The sequence below is a fragment of the Physeter macrocephalus genome, chromosome 5 (assembly GCF_002837175.3).
Source record: "Physeter macrocephalus isolate SW-GA chromosome 5, ASM283717v5, whole genome shotgun sequence".
NCBI classification, from domain to species: Eukaryota; Metazoa; Chordata; class Mammalia; order Artiodactyla; family Physeteridae; genus Physeter; species Physeter macrocephalus.
In genome coordinates, this window is record NC_041218.1 from 78,842,259 (window position 1) to 78,857,770 (window position 15,512).

General features: G+C 46.5%; 1 protein-coding gene across 3 annotated transcripts in view; it reads left to right on the plus strand.

Moving 5' to 3' along the window:
* Nucleotides 1-15,512, plus strand: part of TMEM243 (transmembrane protein 243) — a 44,994-nt gene that overhangs the window by 4,109 nt on the left and 25,373 nt on the right. For all 3 annotated transcript variants that reach the window (XM_028490125.2, XM_007118149.4, XM_007118148.3), the window contains exon 3: nucleotides 14,423-14,473. In XM_028490125.2, the coding sequence (XP_028345926.1) occupies nucleotides 14,423-14,473 (51 nt within the window). The remainder of the gene's footprint in view (nucleotides 1-14,422; nucleotides 14,474-15,512) is intronic.

Sequence of the window (15,512 nt, forward strand, 5' to 3'; positions counted from 1 at the left end):
CAGTGAGAGGCCCGCGTACCGCAAAAAAAAAAGAAAAAAAAAAAAAAAAAATAGTGAAAGGATAGGACATGTTACAGTGGAGCCATTCCACTGGAGGACGGTCACTGCCAGAGCAGGGAGGCTTCCCCGGGACTCTGGGAAACCCTTCACTGGCCCCTGCATGTGTGTGCTCCCAGCGCGCTTTCACCTCTGAGGAAGAGCATCCAGAAAGGGGAAAGCCCATTTCCTGTCCTATTCTGACAGGTCTTCTGAGCTTTTAGTAATCTTATTTGCCTTTTAACAATTGACCAGAGATAGCCTCTTAATTTTAAGCCTAGAAAGGACCAGAGCTTTAGGTCCAGCCTCTCCCTCTATGGCCAAGATGACTGAAGTTCGCGGAGCAGAGTCTGGAAGAAAGTTGTGTTTCCTCAGTGCCAGGCAGCATGCTCTGCATTCAGCGTTCCCTTGTTTGGTCACCCAGTTCCTCTGTGAGATGGGTGTTGTTACTGCTATTTCACACGCAGGGAAGCTGAACTACAAAGCAGGCTACGTGTTTAGTCACACAACTGGTGCTCCTCTGGCGATGTTTCATGAGTTGACTACGATAGTAAATGGTGAGGTGACTTACACGGTCTGGGTCACATCCTCCAGAGGCGCTGTGGATGTTCACATACATGGCTCTTCCACAGGAAGTAGGTGAAGTGGTTTGCCCAAAGTCATGGAGTGAGTGAAAGATACTAGCATCTGCTATAGAAATACACAACCCAGTGGGCCTGGAGCAGCACCCTCGTGGGCAGTCCCTGAAGGATACCAAACTCCAGATTTATTCAGTCTTTAGCGTGATGTTTAGGAATAACTTTACAGACACAGCCATGGAGCAAAAGGTAAAGCAAAACAGTTTTCTGTTGTTACATAAGCATCTAAGGGATGATAGACAAGAAAAGGAAAGATATTCATTCCTTGATACCTTTGGAATTACATATTGCTAGGTGGGCTGTCGCATCAATCCTGGTCAGAATATCCAGATACTTTTTTTGTCTGTTTTTATTCCATCCCCAGTTCTGGGATGTAATACATCTCTTTCATGGGGAAAACAAATGTGGCACAAATGCCACGATAATACGATGTATCCGAGGTTTCTGAGCATGTGCCGTTGTTTAGCATTTTCTGAAGGAGCGCTACGCAGTAGAAATATAAGGTGAGCCATGTATGTGATTTTAAATGTCCTAGTAGCCATATATTTACAAAGTATAAACAGATACAGTTAATTTTAATAATATGCTTTATTTAATTCCATACATCCAAAATACTGTCATTTCCATATGTAGTCAATATGAAAAGTGGAGATTTTTTTCCATCCGTTTTTTCGCACTAAGCCTTTGAAATGCAGCATGTATTTTCACTTAACAGCCCATCTCGGTTTGGACTAGCTACTTCAGGTGCTCAGTGACCACATACAGCTGGTACTCCCGTGTTGGGTAGTGCAGTTGTAAAGCAAGTGAATTATCAGTCACGGTGGTTGTATAGTCACGATCGTGAAACATTTTTCTTTGTTGCGGGACTTCTCAGAACCTTTAAAATGTGCTAATTTTCACTGAGACTGTGGTTGGAGAGGGAGGGTGAGTAATACTTCCTGTGCTGTTCCGGTAGCTGGCCTTTTGTCACTGGCACAGTCAGTGCCTTACTCCGTTTTTACCTTGCACCCCCCTCAGCCTCAGCAGGTCTGAGCTGAGTGTCCACAGAGCCCACTTCGGGAAATGTCACTCTAGGAATCTATCCCCCGCTCCTCCCTTCATAGTATGAACTATAATCTGGAGGTATTCCCCCCTCTCTTGTCCACGGCTGCCTTTAAAATTTCCTTTGGGCCATCTTTCTGTCTGGGTAATGGAAAGGCTTTAAGTTATCCTCAGGGCTTGTGTGTCGATCTTGATTTCTTGATTCGCTGGCTGGCTGCGGAATCATCCGAAATCAGTTTCAGCCAGTGGATTGGTGAACCTAGGGGGGAGAGGGAGGATGGTTCTCTTTGGGAAAGAGGGCAAACCAGTATCCAACAGCTACTGCGAATGGGCGAGGGGGGAATACTTCATTCCTTGGAATGTAGTGTAAGCCGGTTCCTGGACCAGCCTCTTCTATTGATTTTCACTAATAATAAATGATTCATCCTCTGAGAAGGGTGATGACCGTTCTTGTCCCTTTATTCCTACTTGGATGTGATGTAAGAAAAGTGAGTGACATTGGAGGAAGGCGCATACACTGGAGTCAGATAATATAGGGGGACCCTCCGTGTAGGGAGCAGGTTAGTGGGTCCTGAGGCTCAGATCTTTGGTTCCAAAGGTGAAAGTTCCATGCTCTAAAGCACTTTCCTGATCCTTTCCTCCCCTCCCTGCAAAAAAAAAAAAGCAAATAAACAAAAACAGTGAAAATCAAGGTCTTTTGATGACCTGTAGTTGAATTCAGACCATTCAGAATTGGAGCATTGGCTTCTGCAAATAGTAGTGTAAGATGAGAATGCTACTTCTTGCCTTTTTCGGGTTGGAGGTGAGGGTTGTTGCTTAATTAAGAACAAAGCTGTGGTTAGGATTGTTGTGTCTGCCTGCCGCCCCTCCCCCTGCCCAGAGCCCCAAAGGCTGTCCTCCGAGGGGTTTCAGGCTTCCAGCCTCTTGACACAGCTTCTGGGTGATTCTCTGAGCACAGCACCTGTCTCCCTCAAAGCAGAGCTAGTCGCCCAGGGGATCGGATCTGTTGTCCCCTTTTGCCTCTCATCCAGGCGGCGAAACCACTTTTAATTGCCATTTCTTGTGCTGGAGAAACAGTTCAGGATGATAGACGCCAGGACTTTCTTCTTTCCTGCTCTAAGAAGTCTTTTCCTGCCCTACTCCTAGACCAGAGGACTGGGGAATCTCTGGGCGTTGCGCTGAGGCATTTGTATTTTGAGAAGGCTCTTCAGAGGATGCTGGCGCATAGGGAGGCTGACATCCCTGGTCTTCACCGTTGCTCTGTGGATGCCCAGTCCAGACTGGCACCTCTCCACGGATCCCTTTCCTTGAGCTGCCTTCCCTGCTCTTGGCAAATGCTCTTCTTCTTGCTGTAGCACCCTCTCTTCCCCACATACCTGAATCCTGCCCAGTCTAATTTCCCACCTTCGAACCTCCCTCACAACCCAGCCTGCATCCATGCTTCCCTCCTATGAGCCTGGTGGTCAGAGACGTCTCCTGGTATTTACTCCTTGTGCTGCGAGGGATTTGTATAGATCTTGTCTCCCCGGCCAGAGTCTAAGCTCCTTGAGGGTAGGAGCCAGTTGCCTTATTTCTCCAGCCTTTCTAGCACTCGGCACAGTGCCTTACCTAGTTCTGGATTTTACATATATTAAGTTTTTTTTTTTAAATTGAAGTATAGTTGATGTGCAATATTATGTAGGTTACAGGTGTACAATAAAGAGATTTACAATTTTTAAAGGTTACAGTCCATTTATAGTTATTATAAAATATTTGCTATATTCCCCATGTTGTACAATATATCCCTGTAGCTTATTTTATACCTAAAAGTTTGTACCTCTTCATCCCTTGCCCTTATCTTGCCCCTCCCCGCTTCCCTCTCCTCACTGGTAACCACTAGTTTGTTCTCTTTATCTGTGAGTCTGCTTCTTTTTTGTTATAGTCTTAGGTATATTAAATTTTAAGTGAAGTGAGCATCTAGCATCACTAAAAAGTAACGTGCTTTCTTGGGACATCCTAAACCATCAGTAGAAGGCGGGGGCTCGTGTTCAGAAAGTGGAGCGCTGGGTACCAAAACAGGAAGGGGTGCTTCAGGCTTTCGTGCAGTTAAGGGCATCACTCTCTCCTCTCCTTGCTGAGCTTCAGCAAAGAGGCCATAAACATAACACAGTACTGTATAAAAAACTTAAACTGAGGCCTGGTCTCTCAGAAGCTGGTGGTCTGCTGAGTTTTTCTCTCTGTAGACAAGGTTTTTGCAGCTCTGTGGTAATAGACTGGGTCTACTAGATTGAGTCATTTTTTTTCTTGAGGTCAAGTCCATAGTTCATGTGTAGGTATAATGACCATATTTTCTGCACTGCCATAAGGACACGTGGGTTGACAAACTTGAGTGTCCCTATGGGGATGATGGAATGCATTTGAAATTGGGCTGCCCTAGAAATGGGGGCCAGGGTCTGGGGCCCACTCAACTCCCACTCATCTCTGAGGACCTAATCTTGTTGGTAAGATGCCCCAATAGATGAGGTAGAAATAATACTAACGTGAGCAGCCGTTTACTGACTCTACTAAATGGCACTCTGTTCTAGGGCTTTACATGTATTATCTCCGATTCCTAACAACATCCCTGCGTGTTCGACCATTGTACAAATACGGATTTATCTGTACAAATATGGAAACTTCGGCTTCAGAGTTAAGTGACTTACCCAAGGCCACAAGCAGGCGTGTGGCGGGAGAATAAATGTAAATCAGGTCTGTCAGGCTCCTGACGTCCTAGTCCTTGCTCTAGGCCTCCCAGTTCTGAAGGTCGGAGCACATAAAGATCTGGCACTTCCTGTGGTACCAACTCTAGGGATCATTTTGGTCCTTAAACATGTGGAGTAGGTTTGTTTTGTATTTTTACTATGGTCTCATTTCCCTAAGTGATGCTTCAGTAAAAATAATCTATTTCAAGTATGCCTAACTGTGAATAATATATTTCAAGTATTCTCCTCCTGTGGGGAGGAGAATCTGGCAGGATGGGTGTGACAGAAATATTCACAACTGAAAGATGCTTCAGAACGTGAATCTGTGAAATAAGGGAAATGTTTCAAAGTGTCCATACGTGTACCTTCTCTGGAGGGACCCGAAGGAGAGGTCGGTGTTCAGAGCTACAGGCAGCCGTGGAGGCCCTGGAGCATTTGAGAGCTCAGAGCATGAGAGTGGGCGGGTGTGGGTGTGTGTGAGTCTCATAAGCTTTCCTCACGTGCCGCTACTCCCAGGGTTCTCTGCAAAGCTGCAGGACAGCAGCCCCGTGACCCGGGCTCGCCATTACGCAGAGTCAGCCAGGGAGGCCAGCTGTCTCCTTGCTTTACCTCGGGGACACTGTTTCCAGGGCTGCCTCCGCCCACGGCGTCGGGGGAAGCTCCTGCCTGTTCAGGGCCACGCAGCTCTGGGGGAACCGAGGAGACACACTGGCAAGGCCTGAGGTTTCTTGCTTCTGAGGGGCCCAAACCTCCTCCCATGTGTCACGTCCTCTCACTGTGTCCGTCCCAAGACAGCCGCCCCTTAGGCTGCTGACTGGGCCATTTCCAGAGCTTTCCTGACAAGACATTTTCCTCTGGGACTTGGAAGAAGAAAAGGAAAATCATTTCTTTTCCTTTTTAATAAATTTCTTTCTTTCTTTCTCTTTTGGCTGCGTTGGGTCTCCGTTGCTGCCCGTGGACTTTCTCTAGTTGCGGCGAGTGGGGGCTACTTTTCGTTGCGGTGCGCGGGCTTCTCATTGCAGTGGCTTCTCTTGTTGTGGAGCACGGGCTCTAGGCACGCGGGCTTCAGTAGTTGTGGCACGTGGGCTCAGTAGTTGTGGCTCGCGGGCTCTAGAGCTCAGGCTCAGTAGTTGTGGCTCACGGGCCTAGTTGCTCTGCGGCATGTGGGATCTTCTTGGAGCAGGGCTCGAACCCATGTCTTCTGCATTGGCAGGCGCATTCTTAACCACTGTGCCACCAGGGAAGTCCCCCCCTTGTATGTTTAATGCATGCTGATTGGATTGCCTTTCTTCTCTTTCCCTCACAAGAGAAGATATTCACTGTCTTCAGGGACCTGAAGATCTTGTGTGCAAGGAAGGTGAACATGGGGTCGAGCCCTTTAATGAAAGGAGGAGCAAAGTGCCAGGGAGCGTGGAGGAAGGGGATAATTCTACTGGGGACATCAGGTCAGACTGCTTTTGATTTTTAGACCCAGAAGCCAGGAGTAAGATTTGACAGGAGGAGGTGACCGGGAATCCCAAGCAGGAGGTCCAACTGTGTTGAAGAGGTGGGAGCAGGAAAGTGCCGGGAAGGGGGAGGGAACTGTGGGTGTTCCATTGCAAGCAGACTCTAGAACTTGGGAAGGATGGTCAGAGGAAAGCCTGGACCGGGGGAGGAGCCTTGAGTGCTGTGCTAAGTACACTTGTCTTCTGGAGGCTGTCGGTTGTTGAGTGTGCATGTGTGTGTGCTTTGATTCATGCTTAATTGCGTGTGTACCGCGTCCTGGGACATGTGCCGTGTGCTGGAGAGGGCATCTTTTCTCATGGAGCATATATGTCCCACAAGGAGGATAGAAAGGCACTACACACATCCTGTCCTTCCCTTTCTTTTCCTTACTAAGCTTCAGTCATCCTAGCCTACTTTGTCTTCCCGTTTCCAAGCTCACTCCTGCCTCAGGGCCTTTGCACTTGCTGCGCTGCCTGGTTTGCAGTACAGTTCTCCTAGATCCTTGCATGTCTCGTTCCTTTTTCTTTAAAAGGTCCCTGCTCAAACAGGAGGATTCCTTGACCTCCTTTTTAAAAATAGCCCCCAGCTCCACTCTGGTCACTCTTCATTTACCCTGTTTTATTTTGTTCCTAACTTCCTCACACTAAGCATGTAAAAAGGGTGGAGAATGGATGCCAAACATCAAGGTGGGAAGCAGGATGGAGGGAAGGCTGTTCTGATGTTGGAGGGGTTGAGATTTGGGGACCAGAGATGGACTCCATGAGGGAGAGATTCAGCATAGATATGAGGACAGAGATAACTGGTAAGGCCAGGGAATGGGTGCAGGATTGGCAGAGGAATAGGCTGCCCTCTGGTCCTCTTCAGGCTGGAAGGAGTGGAAATGGGTTGGGGGGAGTTACTCTTTTTCTCAGCACCAATTTTTTTTTTTTTTTTTTTTTGTAAAGATGTCTGCTGACGGACAGGCTTCAAGAGTGAGACTGGGAACCTGAGTGGAGGTGGAGCTTCAAACCACTTCCTGGAGAGCGACTGCGAAAGTCAACTCAAAATAAAAGGCCATGAAAATACAGTGAAGGCCCAGCTGAATACATGAATTTGTAGTAACACAGTTAGTTTGTTTTTTCAGCTAATATTTGAATGTCTCATATACGCTGGGAATATTTAGAGGGTTGGCAGAAGGAAATGACCAGTGTCCCCCCACCCACTGGTACGGTGGCACTTTTGTAGATTCAGAAGAAGAGTCTCTCCACTCTGGGTAGTGGCAGCTCCCACAGCCGCGTGGCTTGGCTTTGTCTGAGTGAGACAGAGGTGCTCCTGCCTCTGGGTGGACGCAGGCCCTGTCGGGTACACAGCTTGGAGGGTGCAGCATTGGGCTGGGTTTCAGCCATGGGCAGTGGCCCAGAACCCAGCAGTGAACAAGGAGGACATGGCCCTCAGCCTCCCAGGCCTTACAGTGTGGAGGAGGAGACAGACAAGTAAACTGGCAGTTAACAGGTAGGATAGTTGAAAGGCTTCACAGCAAGGCTTAGCACCCGAGCCTGGAAGTGGCTGAGGGTTTGGGAGTGACTCGGGACTGGGTTTTCAAAGCATCAAGAGCAGATGAACACATCCACCAGGGAGACTCTGGGCATTGCTGAAACTGCCGATTCCATGGTCAGGTTAGGTCTTTGGTGTGACAGATTGGGAATGATCTAGTCAGTGGATGCCGGGGAAGACCAGGCTCAGGGGCAGTGGAGGAGAGGGTTGGAGGAGAGGGATTTGGCAAAGCGGGTGCTGAAATAATTGAGCTTGCTGAGAAGAGGAAGGGAAGAAGTTGGCATGAGACTGCCAGGGACATACATCTTAAAAATAGAGGATGTTTTTGTCTGTCTGGGCTGCTGTAACAGAATACCACACAGACTGTGTGACTTACAAACAACAAACATTTCTTTCTTTCAGTTCTAGAAGTCCCAGGTCAGAATGCCAGCATGGTTGGATGAGGGCCTTCCTCCGGGTTGTAGACTTCTGTTTGTGTCCTCACCTGGTGGAAGGGGTAGGGAGCTCTCTGGATCCTCTCTTATAAGGGCACTAATCCCACTTGTGAGGGCTCCACCCTCATGACCTATGTACTTCCCAAAGGCCCCACCTCCTACTGCTGTCAACATTAGCCATTAGGATTTCAACTACCAGTTTTGGAGGGACACAAACTTTCAGACCATGGCAGAGGATATTACTGAAACTGCCATCTCATTCCGGCCTGGGGAGCAGGAAATGCCTTGCCCACCACCACCCTACCCCCGCTGACTCCTTCCTGGCCCAGTGACCCTGGGATGAGTATGTGGGTGTCACAAGCTCTGTTGGGGAGAAAGTTGAGAGGCAGAGGCAGCAGGGGAAGTCCAGGGCATGGGAGAACTCTTTGTGTGGTCCAGGAAGTACTTTGCTCACATGGAACGGGTTTCAAGGCGGGGGTGGCTGACGGAGAACTTGAAGTTGCGGAGGGTGAAGATTGACCCGGAGTGCACTTGGGGAGGGATGGGTCTGTAGGGCTGCCTGTGATGTTGGCTGAGGACTTTGATGGAGTCGCAGAGGAAGGTGGAAGTAACACAAAACTGGAATTCTCAGTCTTCCCCCGCCCCCCACCTCCCTCCAGGGCGTGTAAGGGAATGTTCTCGTGGTGTTGTCCATGCAGGGTTTTCCTTTCCTTCAAGGAGCTTTCTGTTTTGCATGGCTTCTCCCTGGGAGTGCTGAGCAGCACTGCGGAAGGACCGGCTCCTGGGTGGGAGTTGCTGTTGTGCCTCTGAAACCAGTACTTGCTTCTGTGGCAGGAAATGAGTGGCTGGGCTTCTGTCCTCAGGTTCGGGAAACCCTGACCTGGAGGTGCCCATGGTTTACTCTTGGTATTACCATGGGGTCATTGGCCCAGGAGGCACCATGAGGGCTTGGCCTCTTGGGCTGCAGGGCCAGGCTGTGGCTTCTGCGGTGGTGTTGCGTGTCTGTCCTGGACCAGTGAGGCCAAGCTGTCTTCTGACCAGAAGCTGAGATTTCTGACAAGTCAGGCCCCGGATGAGTGGTGAATAGCCTCTCCTGGTAAGAGGCACTCTAAAGAAAATGCCGTCGGTCACCTCCGTTTATGGTTCTGTTATTTAAGCATCATTCACAGAGCACTGGCCGGCAGTATGCCAGGCTCCCGGCTGCCTTCCCCCCATGGTTAATTAACTGTCAGTCCTAATGGAGGAGACAGCCGATGAATATGTAAGTGTAAAGTCTGGGCCATGTGACCCGGGAGCCCTGAGGCAGGGGCATCTCCCGTCCTGAGAAGTGCCCAAGGAAGCTGTCCAGAAAGGGTTTACAGTGGAGGCGATGTTTGAGCTGCGCTCTGAAGGATGAGCAGTTAAATTGGGTGTGTGGCATTTCAGCCATCCTACTTCTCAGCCCGCATCTCACTCTTTTGGGGACATTATGCCTTCAGCTATTTTTACGTGTCAATATAAAGAAGCAATTATGTATGAAGGAGCTGCACTTTCTGCCTCCCAGAATTTGCATAGACCCGTGCAACAAACTCTTCTTAGATCCAGGAGCAGTTTGCCTGTTCTAATGATGCAGTGTGCTTACTGTCATTAGTGAGAGCTTTGAAACCCATTGTACTTCCTTCCTGGCTGCCAGGAATCTTAGTGCTAACATTTGAACTTAGAAACGTTTTCTTTACTCAGACTTTTCCTTGTAAATCCTTTTACTCCTTCTTTCTAGTCCCCAGATCCCTTTAGGAATTTTGCTATGCTCTTTTTACTGTTGCTTGAATGGGTTAGGGTTTTGCTGTGATAGCCCAAGCTTTAGATCCATTTTGGAAGCAGGCAAAACAAATTACTGTGGAAATGGAAGCGTGATTTTACTTGTTAGTGTTCCAAGCTGTCCAGAGCCAGGATTTTTCCTGGTTGCTGAGGACAAATGCCAGCGTTTGGTTATTTGGGATGTTCCCAGAACCACCATTACCACCGGAGCATTTCAAATGAATTTGGAGGTTTGTTTTGTATCAGGATGCTGGTTAATGACTGACCAAGCAATCTGGGGGGCGCTCCTGTGCCTTTTGATTGCTGGGGAATAGGTCTTCTACTCTGGCCCAGGTGCAGCCTGAAGCTGATGATCCAGAACCATAAATTGTTAAACCTGGAAAGGACCAGATATCGGCCCAGTCCTCTCATTTGATAGATTCAAATGGTTAAGGGATCCTTTTGAAGTCAGCTAGTCAGTGAGATGAGAACCTTGGTCTCTTAACTCTCATTTCAGGGCCCATATGTATTCTAAGGATTCTTAGACCTTTTGAACTGCTCACTAGGCTTGCGTTTTGCCAAGAGCATTGAATAGAGACTTTTGCCGTTATCTGGCTGTATGACCTGGGGCAAATCAGTCTGACTGAACCTAGTTACTCATTGCTAAATGGAGATAACATATTCCTTACTGCTTCACAGAGTTAACCTCTCATCCCAGGTACAGACACATTGTAGGCACAACCATCTTTTTCTCCTTCCCCATTTCAACGGAAGACAAAGATGTGCCTCTTTTGGGCTCCGGCTGCTCTCTCCACCTGTGCATCACATCCCAGCCCTTTCCCGCGCAGCTGCTTTTTTTTTTTTAAAAACATCTTTATTGGAGTATAATTGCTTTACAGTGGTGTGTTAGTTTCTGCTTTATAACAAAGTGAATCAGCTAATGTATACATATATCCCCATATCTCCTCCCTCTTGCCTCTCCCTCCCACCCTCCCTATCCCACCCCTCTAGGTGTTCACAAAGCACCGAGCTGATCTCCCTGTGCTATGTGGCCGCTTCCCACTAGCTATCCTTGCAGTTTCTTGAAGTTTTTCTCCCCGGGGTCTTTGTGGAGTCCCTTCATTCTGAGCTCCCTTTTCTTTCCTCCTTGCTCACCTGCTAGTCCTCCTCCTCCAGGTTTGACTTTCTCTGATAGTCTCTCCCTGATTGCCCAAGATACCTCTCCTTTCTCCTTCATGCCCGCTTGTGCTCTGCATTGTGTGAACTTCTGGAGGGTAGAGATGGTTTTATTTGCGGTTGTATTTGCATCTGGGATATAGTAGATACTTTTTTTTTCAGCTTTATTGAGATAATTGAGATAATGTTTAAGTGAATAAATAAATGCCTTAAGAGGTAACATATGCTGAGTTCCTCTCGAAACTATATATGTTTGTATATGTATGTTGTTATGTTCAAGTGCTCACATATATAAATCCATGTATATGAGGTAAGACTGTCTCTCAGCCTGTTGCTGAGCAAATGTCTGTGGGAAGACAACTAATTCCCTGTCCTGTCATCTCTGTGGGTAAAGATTAAGGCTGATTCTGATCCTGCTGAACTTCCTTGGGAAGTGAAAATAAGCAGCAGTACAAAGCGTAAAGCTCTGGTAGGGAATGGTTTTGTTAGATGGAAATAGGGCAATAATAAAACTGGGGAGGAGACAGCTAGTTTTTGTGAGACACGGAGTAACTGAGTTAATAGAAACTAGCTTCTGATATGGAGATAACTCTGGTTCTGACTTGGACCATATTAGCTCTAACACTACCCTTTGAAATGCTAGTTAACGGGCGATTTAATTATTCTCTATTATTCTATCTTTGGAGACTGGGTGCAAGGGGAGCTGCTAAAGTCCTGAAAAATCATCTCTGGGCCTAGAGAGGGGTCTCCACTCTGTGATTTGAACTAGCAATATTGAAAATGGTTTAGCTTAGACTCTAAACTTTAGAGCAGTGCTTCACAAATTTAAATGTGCACACAGATCATTTGAGGCTCTTGTTAAAATGTACATTCTGATTCAGTAGATCTGGGGCAAGGCCCAAGGTTCTGCATTTTTTACAGGCTCTCATGTGCTGCCGGTGCTGCTGGGCCACAGACCACTCTGCGTAGCAAGAGTCTAGAAGGAAGTAGGAGGTCTTCCAGAGTTAACTCTGCTATTTCTTTGGTCTGGATTCCTGGTTACTTCAATGCTATTTCTTTGGTCTGGATTCCTGGTTACTTCAATAGCAGAAGGCCTAAAGCCAAGGCCTTGGCTTGGAGAAAGGAGACCCTGTGAGAAACAGTTCTGCCGTCTTCCAAACAGTTTGTCCCATCTTGGGAGTCCCAGAAAGACTGTATCCTAACAATAGAATACCTGATATTCATGATGATTTGGGATTCTAGACAGTGGACTGTCTAGAAGGCAAGCAGAGAAGTTTTCATTAAAGATCAGATGTATTTTCATGAATGATTGAAACCAGTTAGGCTTCCATGGATAAGTTCAACAATCTAAAACAACCACTTAACGAGGAAGTCTTCATTCCTGAAAGATAAACACTTTACTGTAGTACTTTGCTAACGGGGGTGCTCTTTGCCACTTGATCTCTTTGTCTAGACCCGCAGTTAGCATGCTAGGCTGCTGTTTCACTGAGAAGTATAAATGGAATCTGCTGTTGCATTGAATCCTGTTTCCATCACTTATTGGTATTGAGATTTTTGGTAAGCTATTTCCCGGAGCCTGTGTGGCCACCTGTAAAATAGTCATAGTATCATTTCACCCCAGGATTTTTTTAGAAGATATACAAAAGCTTTTGGCGTAGGCACCATCTGTTCACCATTATACCCCTCTCCCCTCCCTATTTCGATCCTGGTTGGCAAACTTGCTGTACCATTTGGAGAATAGTGATTCATGTTGGCTACCTCTCACCTGAACCTCTTCACTGGCCTGTTTCTATTGGTAAGAGCTTTTGTGAGGTATGCAGACCTTTATAGACTGTTGCAAATACCTGGAGCTCATAAGGAGATGGGAGCAAACACTCTTGACTTCTTAGAATAGACCAGAAGAGTTGAAACTTTTTCACAAGGCAGAAGCAATGGGGTTCTCATAAATGGATTGTCTGTTAACACATTTTATGTTAAATACACATTGTCTTGTGTGGGAATAAGTTAACAGTGATCAGTGATTTGTCCCTGGGTCTCTTGCCTCACAAATGGTCCTAGTTTCAGACTCTTGTGTCTGCTGTGTAGTTCTGAGCCCTCAAGTTTAGTAAGGGTGTGGCTGGAGTAGTCCAGCTTCCTTTGTCCTGTATAACATTTGAATTGCAGTGGCCTTGGTCTGGAGTGTGGTTTATCCCTGGTGAGGTCAGAGACACCAGATATACCTGGCTTTGCTTCTCTCTTCCCTCCCAGCTTTGCCTGCCTGGCTCTTCTTTGGATTCTTGTCTTCAGAAGCAGACAGCTTGAAAATGAGTGCTCAGTTGCTGCGTGCAGGTCCCTGGGCCCTTCCCATCTCTGAGCTTCTGCTCTTTGGCTGCTCAGGTTCCATATCCTGCTGTTCTTTGCTCAGGCGTCACCAAAACAGTCTTTAAGATGGATTCTTTCAAGATTTCAGCTTTGACTTTTCAAAACTAAGATTACTTGATATTCTCTTTGGCCATAAGGTAGTGTTTCCTCATCAGGTCTTAAACCCTTACCACCTTATTCTGTAAGCTCTGTAAATAAGTTCTATCAACCTAATACATATTACACATATTAGTATATACTACTAGTATTTCTATATTACTGATACTTTAACTTTTCAGTTCCTATAACTGAAACCATCTAACCAGTGACCCCGATTTAGATATCCTATTTCAAAGTTGCTTCTAACTTGCTGTATGATTTTAGGCAGATAATTTAACAACACTCACTGGACCTAAATTTACCTTAACCTGTAAAATCAGGATTGGATTAGATCAGTTTTTCAAACCATTCTTTGGAGTTGGTTGGGGTAGGGATGGGAAGAACAAGAAATCTCGACGGGTAGTACCCCAGGCTCCTCGTTCAGATGATCCTACGTTGCATTTACTTTTAGATCACGTTAAACAAGGACGCTTAAGCTGTATCACAAATAGGTCCAAACCCCTGATGGCACTTGCCGTCATCTAAGTCTGGTTTCTTCGTGCTCTCACCAAGGTCTCTCGGCTGGCCGTCCCAGTGTTCCTGTGCCTTTGCTTCTACTCATACTGTTCCCAGCAGCTTGTGGATTATGTGTAAGCCTCCCTTCCCCATCCAGGCCTTCCCAATCTTCAAAAGGCCCTAATGTAAAAATGTCCTGTCCCTTCAAGAAACCTTCTCCAGGGACTTCCCTAGGGGTCCATGGTTAAGACTCCGTGTTCCCAGTGTAGGGGCCCCGGGTTCGATCTCTGGTCAGGGAACTAGTCCCACCTGCTGCAACAAAGAGAGCCCGCATGCCGCATTTAAAAGATCGCACATGCCGCAACGAAGATCACGTATGCCACAACTAAGAGACCTGGCGCAGCCAAATAAAAACCACAAAACTTCTCCAGTTAGTTGTCCATCTTCCCCGAATACCTTTTCTACTCTGGTGGCTCAGTACACTCTGCCCTTCTGGCAGTGGTTTGTGTGAAGCTGAGAGGGGCAGGATCCTGGTTCCTCCATTCTAAAACACCACAATGCCTTGCATTGTATCTTTCTGAAGTGCCATGGGTTTATCACATGGCTCAAAAACTCTTTTCTCTTTCAGGATCGAATCATCAATTTAGTTGTTGGCAGCTTAACATCCTTGTTGATTCTAGTAAGTATCTTTATTTGTGTCTCACCCAGGCTCTTAGCCAAAGTTTTGAAAACCTTAATATTGTGGTTCAATCAACTCTCCAAAAAAAAAAAATTAAAAGGGGCCAGTACATGAGCATGTGAAATATTCCAATCATAGTTAAAGTAATGCTTTCAATTTCGTTGACACTTAAACAAAACTGCACTTGGTCAAGTGGAGTAGCTAATTGATTTCCACTCTCACCCTCTGGTTGAAGGTGAAATAGCACAAGTCAAATAACTTGGTTTTCTGGGTTCGCCTAGTAAATCTGTACTATGTCAGTGGTTACCAGTAACTGCTGTACATAACCCACAACTTCCCCATTTCTGCTAATGCCTTTACTTTTTTTTTTTTTTTGGCGGTACGCGGGCCTCTCACTGTTGTGGCCTCTCCCGTTGCGGAGCACAGGCTCCGGACGCGCAGGCCCAGCGGCCATGGCTCACGGGCCCAGCCGCTCCGTGGCATGTGGGATCTTCCCGGACTGGGGCACGAACCCGTGTCCCCTGCATTGGCAGGCGGCCTCTCAACCACTGCACCACCAGGGAAGCCCTGCCTTTACTTTTATTTTGTTCTTGAAGCATGTTCATTATCCTTTGGTTTTAAAAGATTTTAATTTTTCAGCCTGTATACTACAGCTTGGTGCTATCACAATAAAATAAAACAAAGCTACATTTCCCAGTCTGAGAATAACATTTCTTTGGCACATTTTCATTAAATATAAGAGAATTTTATTGAAGTTTGTTTCCATGACTTCTTAATAAAAAGAATGGGTAAAATGTTATATCTAAGGTAGAAAGAGAACTATAGGATATTAGAAACCTATTTTTTAGAATTTTTCATGTTAAGCGAAAACAGTTTTGGTTATATTTTTTTGCTGGAGTATTCAAGATAACAAAAAGTTTAGAACTTTTCAGTATAGTCGTTAATCCTGGGGATGAGGTTTAAATGCTATCTAATCTTTGATAAAGAGATTATTTTGAGGTTAGCTAGTTTTACTGTTCTGTGGTGGTTTGTCTCCTTT